Source organism: Mytilus edulis, chromosome 2 (assembly GCF_963676685.1).
Source record: "Mytilus edulis chromosome 2, xbMytEdul2.2, whole genome shotgun sequence".
NCBI lineage: Eukaryota > Metazoa > Mollusca > Bivalvia > Mytilida > Mytilidae > Mytilus > Mytilus edulis.
This window is the reverse complement of record NC_092345.1, coordinates 87,170,752-87,188,255: the sequence shown is the minus strand read 5'-3', so window position 1 is coordinate 87,188,255 and position 17,504 is coordinate 87,170,752. Positions and strand designations below refer to the sequence as shown.

General features: G+C 34.3%; 1 protein-coding gene across 1 annotated transcript; it reads left to right on the top strand.

Annotated features, from left to right (window-relative positions):
* Positions 1-4: 4 nt before the first annotated feature.
* On the top strand, positions 5-2,770 carry LOC139513278 (uncharacterized). Its single transcript, XM_071301624.1, has one exon. It carries the CDS (start codon positions 1,627-1,629, stop codon positions 2,731-2,733), a length of 1,107 nt encoding a protein of 368 aa, XP_071157725.1. The 5' UTR covers positions 5-1,626; the 3' UTR covers positions 2,734-2,770.
* Positions 2,771-17,504: the final 14,734 nt, after the last annotated feature.

Below are 17,504 nucleotides of genomic sequence, written 5' to 3'. Positions count from 1 at the left end.
TTTGTCAGAACACTTAAGTTCACTCACTATTACCACTCGTATAGGCTGTTATTTTATGTGGTCTATGCAGTTAATACTCTGATCTATGCAGTTAATACTCTGATCTATGCAGTTAATACTCTGATCTATGCAGTTAATACTCTGATCTATGCAGTTAATACTCTGGTCTATGCAGTTAATACTGTTGTTTATTTATGTTTAAGTAATATTTATTTTATAACAATGTCATATTATATAATACAATGTAATTTATGTCACTGGTCATATATTTATTGTAATTTATGTCACTGGTCATATATTAATTGTTATTTATGTTGTTCAGATTTCATATTTATGAAGTGCTTCCATTGTTAATATCAACAGTTATAGTGACTTCTAGTCTTGGTGCTGCACATAATTATTATTGCCAAATACTCAACAATTACATATTCAAGTGCTATTTTATTGTTTTGCCTTTGATAGTTTGACTAATTGAAGTGATACCTGCTGTTTCTGGTGCTACTGACTTCAGCAGTGGTTAAAGGTTGTGATTAGGTTACAGAGTAAGACATATATATATGTTTATATTTTATTATGAATTAATTGTTAATACTCAATTACAATAAATGTGAACTGTATGTTATTTTAAAATGTATGTAGAATATTTTACTTGTTGATTGTATTTTGATTGAGGTCTTTATCTAGCCAATTAACTTTTTTTTTTTTTATTAATTTCAGTCATTTATTTATTCCATTCAAGAGCATTAAGGCTATATTAATTATCATTATATATTATTCCGTTCGAGAGCATTAAGGCTATATTAATTAGCATTATATATTATTCCGTTCGAGAGCATTAAGGCTATATTAATTATCATTACATATATATTCAATAGTTGTGATTTATTGTACATATTTTTGTTGTTGTAATTTGTTTGTAGGAGTGTTGTATTGTTTTGTTGTGTTTTTTCTTTTCTCAAAAGATTAACGTTATCAGCATTAAACTTACAAAAATTTATTACATTCTTAAAAGCCATTATCATAGTAAGCATTATTGATAAAAAGTCAATTACAATAAAGCATTATTCATTGTTTTCAATTAAGTGTTAATTTTTAAAACTTATTGCATTGAAGAAGATTTACAGCTTAAAAAATGATATATCTTAACAAGAACTAGTTAAGTCTTAAGTCTGCCTATTGGACCATGTATACCTTTTAGGGAAGTCTTAAGTCTACCTATTGGACCATGTATACCTTTTAGGGTCATTTCTTGACAATTTATTTATTATATGTAACAAGATCTAGTCAGTTGGTAACTTTTAAATGTTCTAATTTATATATATATATATATATAATAATGAGTTGATTGATTTGATTTTGTGTGTGTGTTTTAACTTAGTTTTCAATGTATGAGTATTTTTACTACTGTTTAGAGATATTGTAACCTTTCTTTGTTAACATTTTGATGTAAAGGCCTTAAGGTGGTTTACTTTTTGAAATGTAACTTGTTTTGTAAAGTGAGTCTTTAATACAGATATGATTTATATCATGTTAGAGTGACATGTTACATAGTCTTGACTTTATCATACTTAAATTAGACTGGTTTCAGTATCTAAAGAAATTGTAGGAACTGTTACTAAACCTGAAATGATGTTTGGTTCATGTACACCACTAATTAATCAAAGGTGTTTCAAAGTTTTGTTTTTAACAATTTTATTTCTTTTCTCCATCAGTTATGTAAACCAACTGTCATTATTATCATCTGTACCACAGGTAAATAAACTGTCATTATTATCATCTTTACCACAGGTAACTAAACCAACGAGAACACTGTCTGAGGACTGTATAGTGCATGAAGAAGAAGTCATTGGAACTATCACTCTTACTATTTTCACTTCTTTTGATTATATTGAATCAAAGTTCATAGCAAATAAAAATGCTTTAAAGAACTGGAAGGCTATAAAAGGTGTCAAAAACTTTGTTCTTTTTACCAACTGTAGTAGAGCACGTAAACTGGGTGAATCATTGAATTATGTAGTACTACCAGTTATGGATGCAGCAATCGGTGGAGTGCCTGTCTTAAAAACATTGTACTTGACGGTTTTAGCTTTGTACCCAACAACATATGTTATGTTTTCTAATGCTGATATAATGTATGAAATCAATTTGATGAAAACAATCAGATTTGTGAACAGTTTTGTACAGGACGAAGGATTAGCAAGTAAACCTGTACTGATTGTTGGGAAGCGAACAAACTTGGACATTGACAGTGGCAAAAATGAATCATGGAAAAGTCTGATTAAAAAATCTGTAACAATGGGAACAAAGTTTAATGCAGATGCACAGGATTATTTCATCGTTGATAGAAAGTTTCCATGGAAGAAATTTCCCAAGTTTGTAATTGGACGTGTTGGTTATGACAACTGGATTGTAGCATTCTCTCGTTATAAGAACTTCACAGTAGTAGATGCTACAGATTCCATATTGGCAGTACATCAAACAATCAATGGTGCAAACTTTGAAGGATTCTCACACAATCATTTCTCCTACAACCGTGACATAATAGCAGATTCACTGCCCTCATATCAGTATGCATTATGGGGTAGGACAGAATGTTGTTACTTAGCAACTGGCGTTGACAGTTGTGGTCGGCTGTTTGTCAAAAACAGGTCTTTAGTGCCACCATATTGTTTTCATCATTCCTTTCCACATGACATCAAAAAGATTTTCAAGGCACTGTTCCAGTTAGGATGACATAATGTTTAATAAAGCTTTTCAGCACAATTTATAATTAGTTTGTTTGTTCAATATCTGTCACCAACAGGTTGTGTATTTGTTCATATAGTTTGGTGCTTATAATCTATTTTTATCACAGTTTTATCTGGTGTTTATTAAAAATTGCAGAATTGTATTTAATTGGTTTGATATCCAATTTAACTTATTTTTTGGTGTCTCAATATCAGACACTCACTCTGAAACATGATGATAAATTAACTTCTGTAGATTTATTTATTTTTGTGGATTAAGGAAAATTTACATGTTCCTGGATATTTAATTATGGGTTTTGCCAAATCTTCATACACACTCACAGAAAAGTTGTCAATATTTGAAAATTTAATTTCATGGTTTATCTATACTAACGAAATCCCTGAAAATTGGTATCCAACAAAAAATAATGAGTCCACAGTCATTTATAGATGTACATAATATACCTGCCAAAATAAGTTGTATACTAAACCTCATTTTGTATACTGTTCAATAATGAGTCCTCAATATTTTGCTGTATTTTGCTGAAGTTTAACATTTTATTATGAATGTTTTCTTATAATATTTTCGAAGTTTTATGAGGTATGGGAAACAAATCAAACGTTTACTTTAAATCTTCATCTTTGAACTAAGTCATGTTTATCCCTGCTTAATAATAGTTCATTCATATTTGTTGTAAAATATGAGCCTTCTGTGCTTTTAACAGGACAGGTACCCTAAATTTTATCTGCTGTTTTCTTTTGCCTTAAGTCTGAATAAGAAAATGGACACTTTGTTATGTCCCTGTTAACAAACTGTTTTTTATGCCCCACCTACGAAAGTAGAGGGGCATTATATTTTCTGGTCTGTGCGTCCGTTCGTCCGTCCGTTCGTCCGTCCGTCTGTCCCGCTTCAGGTTAAAGTTTTTGGTCAAGGTAGTTTTTGATGAAGTTGAAGTCCAATCAACTTGAAACTTAGTATACATGTGCCCTATGATATGATCTTTCTAATTTTAATGCCAAATTAGAGTTTTGACCCCAATTTTAAGGTTCACTGAACATAGAAAATGATAGTGCAAATTTCAGGTTAAAGTTTTTGGTCAAGGTAGTTTTTGATAAAGTAAAAGTCCAATCAACTTGAAACTTAGTATTCATGTTCCCTTTGATAAGATCATTCTAATTTTAATGCCAAATCAGAAAATTTATTCCAATTTCACGGTCCACTAAACATAAAAAATGATAGTGTGAGTGGGGCATCCGTGTACTGTGGACACATTCTTGTTTTTTAATGGGTAAAGATTGCATGAAATGCGATCAAAACCCTATGGTAATGACTTGATATCTTTATCTTCCAAGGTAGAACACTACCTTTGATGGTTCAAACAAAATAGTGCAGGGAAGTGATGATTATTAATGTCGTGCAATATAATGATGATATATTATACTTTAATATTAAGTTAGTTACATTTTGGTTTGTATTTGAATTACCTTAACTTTTTTTTTATAAATTACATGATTAGTACTGCAATGCATGGTGTATGAATCTGTTATAAAAATAACTTCATCATGAACTCAAATGTTTTGCCTAACAAATTACAATTCAATGTTTTATTTAAAAATCACAAAATTGCAAAATGAAAGCAATCTTGGTACATGTGTGCACACAAGCACTTTGTTTGATATATAGGAATCACCCTGTCAGTCTGTCCATGTGCCTTGCAACTCAAACAACTTAAATTGATATTGAATAAACTTGACGCAGGAGCCATTCACCAGATAGTTACCGGTACATACTACTAGGTAGGATTTTTTGTTGATGTTTATTTTTTAAGGCAAACTGATTTTTTTATTTCAGATATTTGTTTATACAGTTTTAGGGAATTGACAATACATATTAATTAATATATTATTTAAACAATATATGTGATATTTTTTGCCCATACAAATCTTTTCATACTCTTTTTTGTTTGTTGGTGTTATCAATAGAGGGCAGTTCTGTTTTGTTTTTTTTCATAAATACTCAAAGTTGAAATGTAACCTTGATTTGGCAATTGTTTATTATTTTATTATTACTTTTTACTTTACATGCCATTATATATGAACAGATGTGTTATTTTAGGAGTGATATATTTATTGCAATAAGCAATCTTGATATTTAAAATTGAATTGTGTCTTGTTGAATGTAATGAGATTACTAAATTTTGAGATAAGTTTTATTTCTTTGTTTATTGAAATTCAGATTACTATTTAACTGATATTTGAAAAAGAAAAAAATGCTCAATAAAGCATTTGCCGGATAGATTTCATAAATGGTAGGATCATTTATCATCATATTCTATTTACCACACTAGTCATTTTGATTTGACCATTATTGCAAGAGAAATGGAACTTGAACAATTTTCAGCTAACTTGGGGCCAAAGGGTCAAGTGAGCTTTTCATATAATTTGGCATCTATCATCATTAAATTTTACCAAACAGTCTATGATCTAAGCCCAAGAGTAAAAAGGGAACTTAGAAAACACCATATTTTCAAATTAAACTGTCACATCAATTATAGATACCACATGGATTCTCTCTCAATTTTTAGGTGACAATTGTTGCAAGAAGGGATAAAAATGAAATACACAATACCAATCAAGAAAAGTATCTTTTTTTCAATATATATGTGATTTTGATTTTTTTACAAATTTTTTCTTCTTTAATAAATTGCAAGAATACAATAATTTAAAAAAAAAATATATATATAAAAAAGTAAGTAGTTTTTAAATAAATCTTGAAAGTCAGGATACATAAACGAATATTTCCAATTTTTTTTTAAATTTTAAATTTAAAAAAAAAGGGAGGGGGGTCAATCCCAAATGTGCCTGTGCAGTTTCCTAAATCTTTTTAAATTTTACAATTTTGTGTTTAAAACATCTGTTAGTTAAGTAATATTATCAGTCGCCTTATCAGTATGACTGACAGATTTATAGCACTACTTAATTATTTTATAATTGAGAGAAGATATGAAATTTTCACTTTCTTGTGCATGGATCTAGGACTGCAAAATCTTATCCTCTGAAACTTATGTGCAAAATTTAATCAAACCTTACAACAATCATCTTTTGGGTATCTAGATTTTTAAAAGCGTGTCTGTCAGATTACCCTCCTTTCAACCAAGATTGCTGACATGGCTAAAACAGGGGTAAAATGCAAATTTTGTCTATCAATTTGAAAAACGTTTCAAATAGAGAAAATCTGACAGGAGAAAAATTTCAAAATGTTGAGCTTTACCAATTGTCCTTTTATGTAAAAAAAAATGTCTGATTACTACTTATATGAGTTATTGCCCTTAAATAAATTTTACCTATTTTTTCAATTTAGCCTATTTTCATGAAAACTATATTGATAAAGATACACTGTAAATAGTAAAAATGATCAACAAACCTGATTTTGGTCATGAATTCTACTTTCTATGATACCTTTTGAAGGCAAGTCCTCTGAGACTGTTGTACAAAAATCTTCCAGAGTCACTGACTTGGTTGGATTATATGTCATGTGCAGTGGATCGTTGTGTATTTTCTTTGTGATTTGGAAATTCTTGCCGCAGTTATAGAAGGTACCTATATATTTACAGAACAAATTTCTAAATATCTTGTCTTTCCCTCTGTTAAATCTATTGACCAGTACTATATGTGTCTTTCCATCTGTTATATCTATCAACCAGTACTATATGTGTCTTTCCCCTATTTAAAAAATGTGTAGTCCTATGACTGTTGGAAAAGAAAGGAGAAACAGAAATACAAATCAAACAGTCAAATGCTATTTTTAATGATATTTTTAACTATGTTGAAGTGCTTCCTTTGAATAAATTTGTATCCTTTTAATATTATGTTTATTGATTAAAAGCTTATTGCCATGATAAGCTGGTCATTCTTTATCATGTATGGTTGTATTCTGTGATTGCTACTAAGGTTCAAGCAAATATTTTGTATATTTTTTTGGCCAAAATATTGTTATTGTTATTTGAGTTATTTAATGAATGGCTGTTATTTATTTTGAATTTATTGAACCATAAAATAAATTTTTGACTCTTCACATTGAATAATCCACGTTAGAGTGAGCTTGTCGCCATAAAAATTGATAACATTGAAAATAAAGCTTATTATTTTAACACAGAAGACAGTAAATACACCAAATTTATTTATTTCCAAATATTGAAATTATGCATTTGTTATTGTATACAGCTAATCATTTTGTACCATTTTCCCTACCAAACAGATTAAGCCAGCTAAGTTAAGTATACCGACTTTTATTTAAAAATAATACATAATTTTTCTCAAAAAGATAGATTTTTTTCAACATAAAAGAGTAATCAACAAATCTCAAGGTCCAAAAAAAATCTTTGGATTCCTATTATGAAATTTAAAAAAAAATATATTCTGATTTCAACACCTTTTGAAAAAATCACTATTGACAACAAATGTCTGAACAAAACCCTCTGAACACATGTTTGTAGGTTATTTTTATCTGTAAATATATACCTGGTTTTATTTATAAATATTTTATTTATAAATATAAAAATAAACTAGTAAATCAAGACTAACAAATCATTCCTATAAAGAATTTGATAAATGACCCACATCTACTTTTATTGTGGTCCTTTACTTAGCTGTTCATATCTGTTAATGGTAGGAAATTAGTATAGATTGGAATAATTCCAATTGATTGCAATGCAATATATATGTTATTGTTCATTAAACTTCGTTATGAGTTAAAGTTGATTTTATTTGTTTATTTTTTACACAAATATATAATACATATTTATATTGCAAGAGGGTACATATTAAAATGGAAAAAGATAGAGAGGTTTGGTATTATTGCCCATGTACTATATGTGTCTTTCCCTCTGTTATATCTATCAACCAGTACTATATGTGTCTTTCCCCTATTTAAAAAATGTGTAGGCCTATGACTGTTGGAAAAGAAAGGAGAAACAGAAATAGAAATCAAACAGTCGAATGCTATTTTTAATGATATTTTTAACCACCCAATACCAAGGAAAGTAGATGTAAACAGCTATAGGCTGTCATATAGCTATCATACATCCTTCAACAATGAGCAAAACCCATTTCATATATTTCATACTTGACTTAAGACTGGTACATAAAGAATGTGGCTAAACTCGTGTCTGAGCTTTCAACCCTCCTGTTAATTTAGATAGTGGTGTAACAACACAACTTATGAACAAATTAAATATCAGTAGAATCATCAAATTAACACCTAACACTGAAACAACTATCAAATTGGACAAAAGACACTAAAACCATTATAAGAGTTATCACTGATGCCGAAAGCTAGTTCAAAACAAATGACAAATAACAAATAAATCTCGTTTTCCAAGACTAAATTATCAATCTGTACACACCCAATAGATTTAATGTAAATACATCTTTAACAGTCTGAAAGAAGCATGACCTTATGCAATGCCATGTTCTGAAAATAATTGCAAACAACACAAGGAAAAGACTTGAATCAACGTAGGACCTCTCTTTTAGTATATCATATCGCAATTTGTGCTCATCCACAGTTTTGTTACCTACAATAGACTCATGGAAGACTGCTTGTTAAATACCACCTAACAATCTGCTTTGTGTTTATCGACGATGTGATCATTTTTTTTAGAAAACTAAAGAGGAACATCTTCACAATCTGAAACTGGAAAGGAGTTGCAAAGGTAAGGCTAAAATGAATTTTGCACCCTAGGAGTGTTCTTTTTTCTAATAGTGAAGTTCAGTAGGCACATTATTTTTCAGAAGAAGTCTTCTACAAGTATAGCATAGCACAATTTGGACTCACCAACAGTTTCGCCATCTACAATTGACTCAGTGGAGACTGCCTAGCTGAATACCACCGTACTTATCAAACGATGGGATTATTTTGTGGGAAGGCTTACATCTTCACAATCTGAAACTGGAAAGGAATCCTATAGTAACGTAAACATGAATTTGGCACCCTATGAGTGCTCTTTTGTTAAAAGAGTGAAGTTCCTTGGCCACATTTATGCAAAGAAGGGAGTTATTTCTGAACCAGAAAAGACAGTGAAAGTCATAGCATGGCCTATACCTTCATTCATTAGAGATTTTTGACGTTATGTTGGACTACCTGTAGCCTTTTTCACAAAACATCTTAAGTGTAAAATTTATCGCAAGTCTAAAATATTCGTTAACAATTCAACTAAATATTTTTATCGTAAGATTAATTTTACACTTGATTTTTTTGTGAAAAAGGCAACTGCTGGAACCACTAACGCTTTATCAAGAACTTCATCCAAAAAAGCAGACTATTGTCAAACTTAATGCCAATTTCAACAGATAAGATAGGTCTAAAGAAGAAGAAACATCAGAAAGAATAGGGAGTACAACAAGAACATGCATTCTGAATCTACTGATATAGAATGGAAATAACAATGTGGTAGGTGAATTATAATAAAGACACTTCCTAGCGAGATAGCCTCAGGATTTAATCAACTTTACCACTACAGATAAAGAATTTGGACTACCTAACATTTGAGCTATTCAAAGGCAGTAAAAAATAAATCCTAGTCACAACAGATCAATTTAAAAGAAGTACATAGGCAACTCGCACAAAGATTCAAACAGCAGATAGCAACTTAAGCCAGCTTTCATTATTATTTAGCGCATAATGGAATACTAGAATGGATACATTCTTGCCATGGGGCAAACTTCAAACCAAAGATCTGTAAGGAGCTGTGCAGGTATCGTGTCTCGCACACAACTTATCATCCGATGACCATTATACATTGTTCATTTGTAGATTCAAACACCCTAGTCCGAGATTACTCTGACGTCCAACGGCTGTTTTGCCAGACAAGCTGGGGCCATGGGACGTCAGAGCTCGTCCCATATCAAAAAGTGGATATTTGCCCACCCAAAATAGATGCGCTGCTTCGTCGCTTCTAGTGTCGACTGACGGCCTTGGAATTATATAAATCGGGCATCAATCTGTTCATTTTTCATTTATCTCTTCACTTATGTAAGTTTCACTTACCTGCCAACCTTTATTTTCTGATTATTAGACAGTTTTCACAGTGACCCATCGATTTCGGCATTTTGACTTGAAAAAATATTTTTGTTTAGAACATAAACTAACAATAAGAAAATGTTTTGTCGTTAGATATATATAATTATATATTAATGTACACAGCCATGTATCACCATCACTGCTGGTGATCCGATGGATCAATCTGTTGTACAGTTGTCACTGCTCCAGACGTAGTTATATAATTATTTCTGAGACTGTATCTTGCATTAATTTGTAGGATCCTTTACTATAGATAATTCAGCTGATGTGTAACAATACCATATTCATGCCTTATATATAATGTACTGTATTACGACGCTAGATTAAATCTGACGAGGAAAGGTAACACCCGGCCACCGAAAGCTCTATTTTTGTGAAGCCAAGGTGGTCTAGCACGCCGGATACAGTGCATGCGGTTTGTTGTCACCATATCTCAGTAGCACGAGTACGCATCTCGGCGAGGGAAGAACATAAAATTTGCGAAAGCAAATTTACAAATCTAACATTATTGGGCTTATGTTAAGACGAGTTGTATATACAGAATGTACACAGCCATGTATCACCATCATTGCTGGTGATCCGATGGATCAATCTGTTGTAGAGTTGTAACTGCTTCAGACGTACTTACAAATATAATTATTTCTGTGACTGTATCTTGCATTAATTTGTAGGATCCTTAACGATAGATACTTCAGCTGATCTGTAACAAAATCATCTTCATGCTTTATATATCATGTACTGTATTAAGACACTAGATTAAAACTGACGAGAAAGGTAACACCGGGCCACCGAAAACTTTATTTTTGTGACCCCAAGGTGGTCGAGTGGTCTGGCGCGCTGGATATAGTGCAGGCGGTTTGGTGTCACAATATCTCAGTAGCATGAATTGGAATCCCGGCGAGGGAAGAACAAAAAAAAAATTGCGAAAGCAAATTTACAGATCTAACATTGTTGGGCTGATGTTTAGACGAGTTGTATATATATATATTTAAAGAAAAAAATCATTGATAATATCTATGGAAGAACCTTCGAGACTAAGAAGGAACCAAACGCCTTTGGCGAGGTCTATTAAGACAAAAGATTTTTTTTTATCAACAACGACAAAAAATCATTATCACCAAAATCAGAGCCTCCTGAAAGAGATATTGTTCTGGCTATTGCAAATCTATATCCCTTTATAATAGAAGGATTATAATCCTTTTCTTCAAAAAGATAAATGTTGGACAGTAACTGTGAGAGGATCAATATGTTTCGACAGACACCAAGTACAGACAATTGACCATTTGGAGTCATAAACTGCTCCTGTAGATTGTCTGACTGATCCTGAAATACGTTTGGTTGCTACTTCAGAAAAGCCTCCCTTTCTGAGGGAATTCCTGACAGCAACCAATCGTGCAGATGGAGATTATCTAGACCCTGATGAAGATTTCTTCCTTTGAATTGAGACAGTAGATCATCTCTTAGAGGAAGTCTGAAACACTGATGGATGAATTTCCCATTCTGTGTTCACTGGAACACGCGAACGGGAAAGAGCATCCGCCAGAAGATTTTGACTGCCTGGAACATGTCTCACTGACAGAATCATATCGAGACTGTGACACAGAAGAAGACTTTTCTTGCTCAGATAATACAGAGAAAAGGAATGGGTTTCCCCTTGATTCTGAAGATAATCCACTGCTGTTGAGTGGCAACCAGTAGTGACTGACCCTGAACTACAGCCTGAAACTGAAGGAGAGAAAGAAACACCGCTCTCATATCTAGAAGACTGACCAACGACTGTCCTGCCCTCCAGATAAGCTCCCCAACCCATCAGATTCGCATCTGTGAACAAATTCAGTCTGGGCGCTTGAGGATCCAACAAAACTCCCTTCAGAAGATGTTTTTCCTGAAGCCACCACTGAAGAGGAGGTAACAACCAAGGAAGAATTGGAACAGGTGCCTCACACAACTGAGGAATTGGGTACCAAAACTCCGACAGATACCACTGGATTGGACGAATGTGTAGACGTCCAAGTGGAATGACGTCCATGATCGAAATCAAGAAACCCACCAGCCGAAGAAATTGACGAGCTGGGACTAATGAAAACTGGGAATTATCTCTTATTTTCCCATGAAATAAAAAAACTCAGTCTCAGGAGTCAACGGCTAGCCAAATCGGTGTGTTCCCCCAGAAGAGATCGGAAATGATTCTTGATAAGAGAATCGTCTAGGTAGGAGTGAATGAGCACTGCCTGAGTATGAAGATAAGACAACAAATTCAGAAAAATCCTGATAAAAACTAGGGGTGCAATAGCCAGGCCAAAAGGCATAGCCTTGAAACTGTAAACCGTGTCTACCCAAACCAGTCTCAGGAAATGACGAAACTTGTGAGAAATTGGGATGTGAAAATAGGCGTCCATCAAAGGAATTGTCGACCTGATTGACCTAGCTGTTGGTCTCCATTTTGAAATATGGGACCACCAGATACTGATTGAGAACAGAAAGATCTAGAACTGATCTCATTATCCCGTTCTTCAGAACAGCCGGGAATAAAACCCTAGACGAAAAGGAGGATTTACCTCCGTCAACACACCCTTCTGAATAAGAATGTTCACTTCGTCTTGTAACAACTGATTCTTTTGAGAATCATGTCACTGCACTGACAGATTGATTGGAACAGGAGAAAGAGGAGGCTGTTCCCGAAACTGAATCTCCAATCCCCTCCATAAAATCGAAAGTACCCACTTGTCTGAAGTTATAAGAGATCTTTGATCTAGAAAGTGGGACAGTCTGAAGTATAATTTTCCTTTTCCAGTGGAGAACGATTCAACGGAGGGAACAACACATCACTTACCCTGCTTCTTTCCCTTAACAACTTTAGTTTTCTTCCAACCTGAATATATGGGACGAGAAAAAGCTGATCTCTTGGTATGCTGTGAAAAAGAAGAAGAGGAAGAAGCCTTGGGCTGATGAGAGGAAGAAGGATTGTTAACCTGAGTAGTCTTGACAAATCTTTTTCCATCAGTGACCTTCACGTCCACCTTGACCAAAGGAGGGTCTTAATCACCTCCTCATGTAACTGATCTAAGGAAACAGAGAACAACTTGTCCTTAGACAAACGAGATCTGACAAGTCTCTGCTGAAGAGCTTCAGAGACAGTTGATTTATCAAGAATCTCCAGTCTCTTAGCAAGAGTAAAGTTGGCCACAGTACCAAAAAGAAGGAATTGAGTCATTCCAAGACTCTTGTCTACCTGAAGCAGCATAGACCACAAGTCTGAAAATTCCGCCCATTTGTCCTTTAAAAGAGACCCAGCTGCTGACAAAAAGTGCTCAGATGTCTCAAAAACAAAAGTCAGACACCTCAGATTATTTTCCGACTTTACATATGAAGCCTGAGAAATTTCTGAGGCCATTCAAAGGTTTCGAACCAAGTAAACTAGAAATAGCCTTATCACAGACAGGAGCCGACATACCCAAGGAAGATCCGTGTATCTCAAAGTCCTTATATTTGCATTTCCCTGGGTAAGAGGTATGTCCGAAACCCGAGAACTTACTACCACCAGTTGTGCTAGTATTAGCAAGATTCTCAGCAAGAGAAGAGTTTACAAAAGACAAAGCGGTTGTAAAATGACCCGACTCTGGGAAAGAATGATACCCTTAAAATCTGGCTTGACTAAACCTGAGCAAGCCATAAAATCCGAAGGAGTAGATGAAACCTTAGGTGGAGACGACATGGGCATATCTGACATATTCCTGCGAATAGAGAAGACTCCTAAGGCAACCAGAAGAATTGCCTGAAAAAGGCTCCTTAGGAATAAAACATCTCCCTCTGTGGGACGCTAACAGGAACGTACATAACCTTTATAAAACGGTAATTTGTAGTTTTGTAGCTAAATATTCGGAAATGAAAGATTTCTTTGAACAGAAAGATTTTTTGAAAAGGTTCATGAGGAAACAGACAAAGTTTATACACGTCTTTAAGTACTACCACTAATCCCAAACAGACTCTGAAGAGGGTCTACCACCAAACCCCTGACCAGACCAAACTGATTGAGTCGAATAAGGATCAAATGGCTGGAGATAAGGAGGCAAGTTGGGCATACTCATATGCATGGGAGGGTTATGCAAAATTCACGGGCCACCTAGTCCAAGAAAAGGGGTCACTCCTGATGCCAGCAGGTAGAGTCTCCTGCATACTTGTCGTGCAAGAAACAGGAAACTGTTGGTATCTCTGCAGGCCTAGTTACGGTATGTGTTACCCTGCTAGGCCTAGACAACCTCAACTGACTAGCACCAGAAGTGAAAGGCAAAGTCCTAACAGAAACAGGTTCTGGGTCCTGTCCCAGAGTAACACCCGAAACACCTGGGATAAACTTCAAACTCCTATCCCAAAACTCATCGGAATGAGTGGCCGAACGCCAAGGGGACAACAAACTACTATTGGAAGTTGTGTGTGTGTTCAATTGTCACTTACCTCTTGCCCTTGTGCGCCGAAGCTTGAATTTTATCCATATTCAGATCAAATGAAAAAAAAAAATCCAATTATAATTAATAAATGCAATTATTATTAACAAAAATATAAGTTTAAATTTTTATATATATATAAAATTTGCGAAAGCAAATTTACAGATCTAACATTGTTGGGTTGATGTTTAGACGAGTTGTATATACATTATGTACACAGCCATGTATCACCATCATTGATGGCGATCCGATGGATACATCTGTTGTAGAGTTGTCACTGACTCAGACGTACTTATAAATATAATTATTTTCTGTGACTGTATATTACATTAATTTGTAGGATCCTTTACTATAGATAATTTAGCTGATCTGTAACAATAACATCTTCATGCCTTATATATCATGTACTGTAGTACGCCGCTAGATTAAAACTGACGAGGAAATGTAACATACGGCCAGCGAAAGCTCTTTTTTTTAGAGCCCAGGTCAGGTGGTCGTGTGGTCTAGCGGGATGGCTGCAGTGCAGGCGATTTGGTGTCACGATATCACAGTAGCATGGGTTCGAATCCCGGCGAGGGAAGAACCAAAAATTTGCGAAAGCAAATTTACAGATCTAACATTGTTGGGTTGATGTTTAGACGAGTTACATCTGCTGTAGAGTTGTCACTGACTCAGACGTACTTATAAATATAATTATTTTCTGTGACTGTATATTACATTAATTTGTAGGATCCTTTACTATAGCGGATAATTTAGCTGATCTGTAACAATAACATCTTCATGCCTTATATATCATGTACTGTAGTACGCCGCTAGATTAAAACTGACGAGGAAATGTAACATACGGCCAGCGAAAGCTCTTTTTTTGAGAGCCCAGGTCAGGTGGTCGTGTGGTCTAGCGGGATGGCTGCAGTGCAGGCGATTTGGTGTCACGATATCACAGTAGCATGGGTTCGAATCCCGGCGAGGGAAGAACCAAAAATTTGCGAAAGCAAATTTACAGATCTAACATTGTTGGGTTGATGTTTAGACGAGTTTTATATACATTATGTACACAGCCATGTATCACCATCATTGATGGCGATCCGATGGATACATTTGTTGTAGAGTTGTCACTGACTCAGACGTACTTATAAATATAATTATTTTCTGTGACTGTATATTTATACATTAATTTGTAGGATCCTTTACTATAGATAATTTAGCTGATCTGTAACAATAACATCTTCATGCCTTATATATCATGTACTGTAGTACGCCGCTAGATTAAAACTGACGAAGAAAGGTAACACACGGCCAGCGAAAGCTCTTTTTTGAGAGCCCAGGTGGTCGTGTGGTCTAGCGGGACGGCTGCAGTGCAGGCGATTTGGTGTCACGATATCACAGTAGCATGGGTTCGAATCCCGGCGAGGGAAGAACCAAAAATTTGCGAAAGCAAATTTACAGATCTAACATTGTTGGGTTGATGTTTAGACGAGTTACATCTGTTGTAGAGTTGTCACTGACTCAGACGTACTTATAAATATAATTATTTTCTGTGACTGTATATTACATTAATTTGTAGGATCCTTTACTATAGCGGATAATTTAGCTGATCTGTAACAATAACATCTTCATGCCTTATATATCATGTACTGTAGTACGCCGCTAGATTAAAACTGACGAGGAAAGGTAACACACGGCCAGCGAAAGCTCTTTTTTGAGAGCCCAGGTGGTCGTGTGGTCTAGCGGGACGGCTGCAGTGCAGGCGATTTGGTGTCACGATATCACAGTAGCATGGGTTCGAATCCCGGCGAGGGAAAAACCAAAAATTTGAGAAAGCAAATTTACAGATCTAACATTGTTGGGTTGATGTTATATATATAAACAACTTGGTTTTAAAAAAACTTTTTCCTTCGAATTCACAATAAAACCGTGCATGTACGAGGAACCTGGAAAATGATGAAGGTGTAGGATGCGCATGTGTCAGGTGGGATGGGTTATCACGGGATCATGGTTCTTTTTCTGGCTGGTTTTCGGTTGAATAATGCAGCGAGTGGACTGAATTCTAAATTTAAGAAGGTTAACTATTTAATGTAATAAAACTAAAAACCAATGATCAAATCAATATCCTCAAGAATGACAAAAAAAAAGTGCAGCACCTAAAGCCCCCTTCGACTTCGACGGTAGGGGACCGTAAAAAAGTTTATTTTATTTGTTATATTGAGAGTAAATAAATCTTTTTGATGCTTAGGTAAATTACGTGCTTTTTTATTTAACCTTTCGATAATGTGTGGGCCTCGGTGGCCGAGTGGTCGAAGTAGTTACTACTGTAATCACTAGCCAGTCAACACAGAGGTTGTGATCGAGTTCAAACCCAGCTCGTGCGGGTGTATTCGACTACAATCTTAATTGACTAGGACTATCAGTTTTCCTATCGAAGGTTGTTGGTTTTCCCCGGGCACTCAGCTTCCTCCACCTATAAAAATTTGCCGCCACGAAATAGCCTAAATGCGGTACACATGTACTTAAAAGAGGCGTTATAAAAACAAAAACAAAATTAAATCGATAATGTGGATGGCAATATATGTCTTTTCGTCTAAATTTTTGTTAATTTCAATAATTCCAATCTATCAATTAATTAAAAGTTTTCTATTATTTGTCATGATCTTTTACAAATTCCTATTATGTAAAGTTTATAGGAAGGTTGCAAAAAATCCTATTGACATCAATTGTGCACCTTAAAGAGGAGCCTTGATTTTGTATTGCAATGAATCAACTTATGGATAAATTTAATAAAGATATTTCATACTAGTAAATTCTTTCAGGCTAGACACCCAAACATCAGCTTTTTTTTTATCATAAAAAACTGTTTAACCATGCTGAATAATGGATTAAAGGACTATGTTGGTACCAGTTTGCAGAAATTATTTTTGTATTCTTTAAGACATTAAACCAATGCAAGTCCCAAGTCAGCAGTTCTGCTTCTTCTTTTTTTGTTTTTTTTTTGTTATCTTTTTGTACATTGAGTATTTCAAAGAAAATCCATATTTTTACTTCCAGTAGAATTTGGATTTAGTATAGAATGTCATTCTTGTTAATTTTTACGAAAATCACTCAAAATTTGCCAAAGTCAAGCAAAACAAAAATTTAGTCATATCAAGAAATCTAGTTAGGTAAAGGCAAAAAATGTAACTAGAATCTGAAATGGAATATTTATCTCCCAGTTGATGCGATATTCAAGGACTTGCACTTCCTATCATGATTTCGTTG